Source organism: Somniosus microcephalus, chromosome 25, assembly GCF_052327205.1.
Source record: "Somniosus microcephalus isolate GS21.2 chromosome 25, FLI_Smic_1.0, whole genome shotgun sequence".
Classification (NCBI taxonomy): Eukaryota; Metazoa; Chordata; class Chondrichthyes; order Squaliformes; family Somniosidae; genus Somniosus; species Somniosus microcephalus.
In genome coordinates, this window is record NC_141011.1 from 30,050,234 (window position 1) to 30,059,711 (window position 9,478).

The 9,478-nt window shown below is 43.2% G+C and overlaps 1 protein-coding gene across 1 annotated transcript in view; it reads left to right on the forward strand.

Moving 5' to 3' along the window:
* Window positions 1-9,264, forward strand: part of slc66a1 (solute carrier family 66 member 1) — a 29,127-nt gene extending 19,863 nt beyond the window's left edge. The window contains exon 8 of the mRNA XM_085967040.1: window positions 2,964-9,264. Coding sequence (XP_085823166.1) covers window positions 2,964-3,059 — 96 coding nt within the window. The 3' untranslated portion in view covers window positions 3,060-9,264. The remainder of the gene's footprint in view (window positions 1-2,963) is intronic.
* The last annotated feature ends 214 nt before the right edge of the window (window positions 9,265-9,478 follow it).

Sequence of the window (9,478 nt, forward strand, 5' to 3'; positions counted from 1 at the left end):
GACTTGTCTGACCCAGCCTCTCCACTTTGACCTCGAGCTGTATCTAGTGCAGTAATGCAACATTCAGCTGAGGGAGGCAAGAGACGGTGAAATGTTTCACACTGACATCACTGGCCACTGAGTCAGTGTTTGCCAAGAAAATTTCCGCTCAGCCTGGTCACTGCTCCCAGCGCTAATAGCAGGGATTGCAGCCTCTGTATACTATAGGCAGCAACTCTGACAATAACAGCCGGACTTGGGTCAGGAGAGAGACTGAGCATGCAGCAAGGAATTGATGGCAGATGAAAGCAGGCAAACGGGGAAATGAATGGCCAAGGAGGGGGGCAAATGGATGGCTGTGAAAAGGGGGAATGGATGGCAATTGAAGAGGGAAATACATGACAAGGGGAAGGGGGAATTAAATGGTGAAGGGAAGGGGGCTGCTCCCAGCTTCTGCCCCCCTTCCCCTCGTGCTTTGGGGTGGGTGGAAGGAGAGGGCCACCATGAACTCTGGGGGAAGTGGAAAATATGTACACGCAAAACGCATAATTGCCCTCTACCCATTGAGTTTACTGACATTTTAGTGCTTTCCAATCCAAATGGGATAATAGAAAACAAGCAAAATGCAGGGCTAACTGGCACACCTCTCAACAAGCAGGCTACCTGTTGGCAGCTCAACTTGGTCATAGAGCTCCCTGTAACTCATTCTACTTCTTTTCCCATATGGTGAGTTAGTCATTCGCAGTTGGGGGAGGAGGGAAGATTGGGCCCTTCATATCCCATTGAAGGAGGCCTCTGGACAACCTAGAAGCAGCATTAATGGCCTCTCGGGAGATACCTGTAGAGCGGGGCACTACCAGAGTCTGAACTGGATGGTGTCCGTGCCCTCTGGAGCTGTCCATTTGAGGCTGAATAGCTGAGCTATTTTATAGAGAACCAACAATCTAGAGAGAGAGAGCATCTTTCTGTATTGGATTTCAACGCAAGTTTCAGATCTGTAAGACCGTTCTGTGGGATGTTCCGTCCCCTGTCAGTTGAAGTTATGGTGGATCCCCCGACATTGCCAGAGCAACCAAAGTCTTCCCTTTATTCAGTTGGACTTGTTGCTGTTGGAAGTTTTAAGAAAAACCATTAACTGAATGTCCCTGGGCCGGGGGAGGCTTTCCTCACGTGAATGTAGAGCTTCAGTCAACACTAATGCACTTCAACGAAAAGGGAGAAAGTACTGGTTATTTCAGGCCAGTCTTGTGTGCACCTGTGAGCAGGTTAGCTGGGTGTAGTGTGGTGACGGGGCAGTACTTTGGGATGAGAGACATTTTGCTTTGAGGTTAGTTGTTAAAGACTAAAGTATTCTTTGGTACCTGGTGCACTGGCTGTTGGATTATTCTATAAGAGTGAAGATTGGGGTTGGGCTCGAATCCAACCTGAGCTGATGGGATGAAAGTCTCTCCTGTGGGTTGTAAAGAAAGAAAGAAAAACTTGCATTTCTATAGCGCCTTTCACCATCTCGGATGAAGTACTTTTGAAGTGAAGTCACTCTTGCAATGTAGGAAAGATCCAATAGCGTTTGGCTGGTTCAATCCTGTTTCTAGTGGGCATGGGCGTACGGGTCAGCATTAGCTGTAGTTACCTTATCACATCTCTCAGGGAATCTCTCAAAAGTGCTTCAGATTTAATGGCCCGTATTTTCCAATCGGAGGCTTCCTGCGTGCGGCGGCCTCCGATCTGGAAAAAATCTACGCCCTTACCCGAGGGCTCCAGAGAGCCGGCCATTTCCGCTCCTGGGCCTCTGCTCTACGAAACACGCAGGGCCCAGGTATCCGGGGGCGCAGGCGGTTCGCAAGTGTCCCTGGGATCACGTGGGCCATGGGGAGCCAATGGGAGAAGGGAATCCCCCCTTCATACTTTTGACAGCTTAGACCTGTCAAAAGTATGAATGGAGATCACTCCAAAAACACATCAAAACATTAAATAATTTTTTTTATTCACGTGTTTAAATTTAGTTAAAATTAAATAGAATTAAATTTTTGTTTAAAATATTTATTGAAATTTTTAATAAGTTTTTAACGGGGCTAAAAATAAACTTACCTTTTTTAAAAGTATTTTTTTAAATTATAAATGAGTGGAAATTTTTTGTTTTTTACTTTTTAAAACTCTTATGTTGGTAAAAGCAGGCCTTACACCTGCTTTTACCAGGCATAAGATTTTTAAGGGTTTTCAGCGGGCGGAGGTTCTGCAGAAAGCGGGAACACTCCACTCGCAGAGGCCCTTCTCCAAGGCAGGCGGAGGATCTGTCAGGAGGATTCTTGACAGATCGGAAGTGCCGGTTTTCAGCGCATGCACTTCGCGAGGCCCCTACGGGTGTGTACACAGCTCGTACACACCCATAGGGATCGGCAAATACGGGCCAATGAATTACTTTGAAACGCAGTGACGGTTTTGTATGCAAACATGGTCGCCATTTTGTGGATAAGATTCCACAAACAACAATGAGATGAATGACCAGTTAATGTGGGTTTTTTTGGTGTTTGAGAGATGAATATTTGGCATTAAATTGGCAAACTACGGAGCTGTTTGGACAGCTAGTGTAACATAGAAGATAGGAGCAGGAGTAGGCCATTCGGCCCCTCGAGCCTGCTCCGCCATTTAATGAGATCATGGCTGATCATCCAAATTCAGTACCCTGTCCCTGCTTTCTCCCCATATCCCTTGATCCCTTTAGCCTTAAGAAATATAGAAACATAGAAGATAGGTAGAAGGAGAAGTCCTGTTGCTGAAATGGAGGTGAGGGAGGAGGAGCTTTCTCTTCTGGGATTGTATTGGAACCGGGTAGAGGGAGCTTTACCCTGGATCTTGTCCCTGTTGTGCCTGACCTGGAGTGCCTGGTGGTGATCCTGGACATCAACATAACTTATCTTGGGCACAAAAAATCAGCAAAAAGCATTTTGATAACAGTTTGCTTCTCCTTAATAAAACCTGTGCAGATTTTGTTTCAGTTTTTCAAATATCGAGAGCAGAACCCCGACGAAAGAAAACCATTAGTTGCTGCTGCAAAGGATTACAGAACTGTTCACGAGTGAGAGGTTTTATTATTTTTTTTAATGAACTTTACAAAAATGGAAACCACTTCTGCCAGTTTCAACAGGAAAACCTAGTTTATTTTAGAAAACTCTTTTGAAGCAAGACTTAGCCGGGCTTCTGTTGGATTTCAACATGTTGGTTAATCTTTATATTTAAAAAAAAAAAAAAAATTATTTGGCAAATAATCTAACTCGGAGTCACCCAGAATGAAACCTCGCTCGTAAGAACTCATCGCACAAAAACGTTATCCTCATGCATCATCGTATTCTCACTGACTGAAGATAAATGTACGGTACCTGTACCATTGGAAATCAATCAATGTGTGAAGCCACTGATGGACAAATGCATCTAATCACCACCATTCCAAGCCTTCATTTTAGGACTGGCACTCTCAAATTGGCTTGTCCGCTCATCTGCACCAGGTCGTCGTCGTACGTGTCTTCATACTGTTCCCTTTGGGGAACTGTATGAAGTGGTGGAAGGATTTCTGGCCGCGATTAACGCTCCTTCCGTGACCGTAACCATCTTTGCACCAGGTGATTTGTCACTACTGTCCATGTGTAAGGAATGCCATTACTGATCCATTGGAGGCTGGTACTCTTTTTGTACGTTGATGCCAATCAGTAATCTGGATCATTGGTGCTTGGGAGAGACTGGAGGTGTCCCATCAAATCCCACTTTGAAAGACCGTGCAATTCGGGGCTGTGGCATCCAGAAATTAACAACCATTAATATCTGTTACAACCCAGTGAAACCATAGCAACTCAGGATGGGCAGGTGGAGCTGCCTATACAGGCTTGTTGTTCTAGACCATAGTGATGATTTTAGTTAGCTATGGTTTATATTTAGACTTTTATTGAATCTGGAATGCTAACTATAAAAGGTCACTATATACAAAATACGGTTTAAAGATGGAAAGGTATAGCTCCCTGATGAAAGTATTGTCTAGTGTGGTACTGCGCCATACAGAACAGGAAAGCCCCAGATTTGATTCCTGGTCTGTGCTGACTTAGCTACAACATTCCTGGGAGGGGGGAAGAAATCTGCCAAGTTCCTGATCGCTATCGCTAACCCCTGTGGAAAGGTGTCTGCAGACAGCGGGCGAGGACGCCATCAGGCTTGGTTATGATGCTTTCCACAGTTGAATGGCCTGCCTGCCAACACTCGCTGTCCAGCTTCATGGATGGGAAATGACCACTTGAGCAAGGTAGCAAAGAGTTCAGAACCTGTATCCCAACAGGGAGTCGGCGTGTACGGGAGGGAGAGGAAGAAATGGGAAGCCGAGCAATTGGTGTCTGTGCAGGTTACCTGTTTTATAAAAAAAAAGCATCATGCAAATTTGAACTGAAATACTTTGCCATGTCTTAGTATGACGTTCAGTGTCAAGATAAAATCAAAGCAGTCTTATTTGTGTGGATACTGTTAGAAAATATTTGTTAAAAAATTAACAATTTGATTTCGATCATTGGGATCTTCAGAAATGAGCCACAGACCCTTCACGAAATGTTAAAGATATTAGTATCATGTAGGGTCAGGGAACAACAAAACTTAATTATGCCAAAGGGTTTGGACTTTAATATGTTACTGTTTTGGTCAGTATTCCTTTGAACTTTCCATTCTTGTTCCTCCTAAGCTGCTGATAGCCCATCTACACACACCTCCTCTCTACATCCTCACTGTGTTGAAATCAAGATTCATAGAACCAATGTTCTCTTTAATGTTTTTTTGGGTGCGCGGCCCATTCAAAGTACCGCGCATGCACGGTTTTTCCCAATTAAAAGCCAGTGAGCCGGCTGAGCAAGCGCGCCGCAGCTCAAAGGGAACATTGCATAGAAACATCTCCTACTCTTATTCTTCCTCAGGAACTGAAAACTGTGGAACCCCTCGCCTCCCGTAGTTCCCCTTTCCTCCCGACATTTGGACAAGCTTTTATAACCCAAGCTTTGTGTTAACCTCATTTATCTTTTCTCTCCTACTCTTTTAAATGTTTTCTGGTGTAATACACCCTGGGACTTGACCTTTCACCATGTTTTAAAACAAAATAGGATTTTACATGTTGTGACCGTATTACCACAGAAACTCTCTCTTGTATTTTATCAAAAAAAATCAAATATTAATAATGTCTGTGTGTGTGTGTGGGATGAAGGTTTATCCTGCACTTTATATAAACTAGTTGATGAGTAGAAATTTACTCAGATATTTCCCATTCTGTTCAAGGGTCCAAGAACATTTTTATTTTAAGTTGCACTTTATATATTTTTTTAAGTCTTCCGGTTTTTAGCCACTTTTGAAATTCCTTGACACTGAGAGTCACTTCCATGTGCATTTTAAAAATGAAATGCTATTTTTTGCCTGGTTTTGTTTCATAAGCAGCAGTCCGCCCCACTCATGGCCACATTCCTGGGCCTGCACAACTTGTCAGAAACTTTCTATAGCGACCAGTTATAAAACAAAACTAAATTGAGAGCCGATTTGGCGAATTAATTGTTTCATTTATCTTAAAATGAGAAAGGGATGGATTGGTGAATGTGAGCACAATCTGGCACCGCCACAATGTCCCGTCTGCCACTTAAATATGAATGGTGGGATGAACTGAAATGTCAGTCTTTGCTTTTAAACTTCATTGTATCGAGCTATTTAGACATGGCTTGACAGCGACTGGAGTTCCGTACCTGGTGCCCAGCCTGAGTGGTTGGCCCAAACCCCTGGAGTGCTCTCTCTCCTTTTCTTTTTTCTTTCTATCTTTCTTTTTCTCTTTCTTTCTTTCTCTTTCTTTCTCTCTTTTTTCTTTCTCTCTCTCTCTCTCTCTCTCTCTCTCTCTTCCCCCTGGGCTTCAGTGCACCTGGGAATCGGGTAACTGTTCTGACTGCTGCTTCTGAAACGTGTACATTGAAGTGAAAGTGATGCTATGCTGACATGCCATTTTTGCTGGCAACAGAAGTTTTCCCACAAATTTACTGAAATTGTTTTAGAAATGCAATTGATTGCACCAAGATCCAGCCTTTCCCAAGCTGCTACTGGTTGGAGACCACGGGCTCACTTCCAGGGATGCGAGAGGGCCCCGAACCACCTCACCAACCATGAAGCAAATCTTTCAGAATTTCAAAAAGTACTGACTTTATTTAAAATGTTCAATTCAAAGTTGACCCAAGTCAATTGTCAATGCGTTCTCTGTAACCCCCCTTCTCCCATTGTCCATTCCATTCCAATCCAGGTTTAGTTTCTCCCCACCCACTCCTCCCCATTGGTTTGGTTCCTGTGTGTGTGTTTGGTTCTCCTCCCCCCACACCCCCCAATCTCTGATAATGGTTCCTGTGCCGGTTCTTCCCCATCAGTTGGTTCTGTGCCAATTTGGTTACCACCTCGGTTTGTTTGGTCTTTTGGGCATTTTGGGGTTTTTTGTGCGATTTCTAAGGTGCAAACTTGAAGCTATTGAGGGAATGCAGTTTCTGCTTCTATAAGTGTGTATCTTAACACCTAAAATCTCACTAACAAGTCTAAAGGCCTCAGGGATTTAGCTGCAATACCTAGTTCTTACCCAAGGATATTGTCCTCCTGACCAGATAATCTAATTCAGCCCATTTACTTGTTGCAGTGTTAGAAATGAACACTTCAGTTATCTTTAGAAAATATTAAGTTTACTGAGCTGCTGGTTGTTGGGCTCCCATACCTAACAAAATGGGGGAGGATGGCAATTTACAGCCTATTACCCCACTAGGTGAGTTCTCCATTTCTGCCTGGAGCAGGTTTCTTCTGATCCTGCAGAGCGAATCCTCCTGGGCAGCTCCTGACTTCTAGGCAGGTTATCTGATTGTCCTTGACCGGGAGCCGAGGACAGGAAGGGAGGAGAGATGCAGAAAAAATGTAGCTTTTTAGGGTTTTAAAATTTGTCTGCTGCCCTCCAGGTGTTAGGATGCGTGTAAATATCCAGCAACAATGTGCACTTCTGTAGCACATTAGGAACAGGAGGAGGCCATTCAGATTTCCACTACTCTGTAATCCCTTCAAGGGAAAGAGTCACTGAGCCATTTGGAGAGCACAAAGCAGGTGACCAATAGCTTGGCCAGAGATAGGCTGTCGAGAGTAACATCAGGGAGAGTTTATATGAAGTGCCACAGCCAAAGGAACGGGATGGGAATTTTTTTTAGGGACTTAAACAGATGTCCCAGAGTCTCAGTGGCAGAACGTTGAGTGCTGCACCACACTGGTTTGTGAAGACGTGTGCCACAGGCTCGGAGTAGATTCTGGCCCGGAAGAACCTGCGTCTGTTCACGTTTACACAATGCAGAGGAAAACAGAAAATGATGGAAATGCACAGCAGCTCTGTCAGTATCTGAAACAGCAAAGGCAGGTCAGTGTTTCCGAAGAGACCTTGTAAAGGGTCCCCACCTCAAGACGTTGGCCTGTTTTCAGATGGTGACTGATCTACTTTGTGTTTCCAGCACAATGTCGAGAGTGAGCTGAGGTACATTAGCTGTTTGAATAAGCACTTTTCTATTAATAGCTGGGCTTTCTCTGCACTGACGGTTTTTATTCAAATTTACCGGTCAGTTTTGGGCATCTGTTTTGAAGGGAATTTTATTTTTGCCAGTAAATGGTGCTGTGACAATTTGTAAATCCCCAAATTAAAGGGTAACAATATTTCATGAATTCATTATACTTTATTGTACTGTATCGCACTTACTAATCTGATGGAAACTGTCAGTTTGTGATTTAATGGTTTTTCTTTAAACAAATTTATAATGGATCAATTGAGTAAATTCTTTGTTACATATTGAATCGGTTGTGTCTTCTGGCATCTTCTGTGGCTCGAATCTTGAATATTATTTCAATGATAAAAATGCTCGTTTTCTGCGTATATCAAGGAAGCTGTTTATTAATTGCAGCTTCCTCATCCTCCTGCCTTAGATTTGGATTTCGTTTCTTCCTGAATTTTGTTTTGTTTTTCAATGGAATGACAGCAGCTGAGCAAGTCAAAGATCAAACACAATGTTCACTATCAGCAAACTTTGGGTTTAATTAGCAAAATAATTTTGGCAGGAGCAAATAAAATATTTAAATGCTTGCAAGCATCTAATTGTCTTGTGCTAAAAGGAGTTGAACTGTGTCACTGTCCTTGGTAGCTTTTCATAGAATGATCCAGCACAGAAAGAGGCCATTCGGCCCATCGTGCCTGTGCCGGCTCTTTGGAAGAGCAATCCAATTAGTCCCACTCCCCTGCTCTTTCCCCACAGCCCTGTAATGTTTTCCCTTCAAGTATTTATCCAATTCTCTTTTGAAAGTTACTAATGATTCTGTTTCCACTACCTTTTCATTGCATTCCAGATCTTAACTTGCTGCGTAATGGAAATTCCCTTCATCTCCCTGACCCCCCCCGCCCCCCCACTTCTTAAATCTGTGTTCTCTGGTTATCGACCCTCCTGCCCGTGGAAACAGTTTCTCCCTATCTACTCTTATCAAAACCCTTCATCATTTTGAACACCTCTATTAAATCTCCCCTTAACCACCCCTGTTCTCAGCTTCTCCAGTCTCTCCAAATAACTGAAGTCCCTCATCCCTGGTACTATTCTCGTAAACCTCCTCTGCACCCTCTCCAAGGCCTTGACACCCTTCCTAAGGCGAGGTGCCCAGAATTGGACACAATACTCCAGCTGAGGCCTAACCAGTGATTTATGAAGCTTCAGCATAATTTCCTTGCTGTTGTACTTCTGCATCTATTTACAAAGCCAATGATCCCGTATGCATTTTTTGACGGCCTGATTATTCCCTGGAGAACTTTGTTCAGCTGTGTGAGGATGCACTCTAGGTCAGTGCTGCCTGTCAGTACAGAGGGAAAGGGAAGCGCTTCCTGCACCAACTGGGGAAAGTGGGGGTGATTGACCGGCACTGACTGACTGTACTGGCCGGGTGTTTCAGGATTACCCTAAATTCAGGAGGTTACTCATCCATTTTCTCTTTTGGCAGAAATCAATAATGTGTATTTTCAATAAAATGCTCTTAGAATTTTTTTAATGCAATTGCATTTATTGTATTTTGCCTCATGGTTACTGGTGAAATCTGTACACATCTGATCAATTTAGTATAATTTACCTCTGTTCAAACATAAGTTTATAAACTTGTTTTAAACAAATTCCTATGCCAATATTTGTTTGTATAATGGTTGTCCGATTGTTTTTTTTGAGCAAATAATTATTTTTAAAAACCTTTGTGTTTTTATCTTTTATATTACAGAAAATACTTGACTACACTACTTCATTACACATGAAAGATTATTAGATAAACTCAAAGCTGTGGGAATGCAGGAATGGATAAGAAAGTGGCTGAAGGGTAGAACACACTAGGTACTTGTCTAGAGGAGTTATGTTGAGGGAGGGAAGTACTGAGTGGGATGTCCTAGGGCCTGATATGGGACCATTAC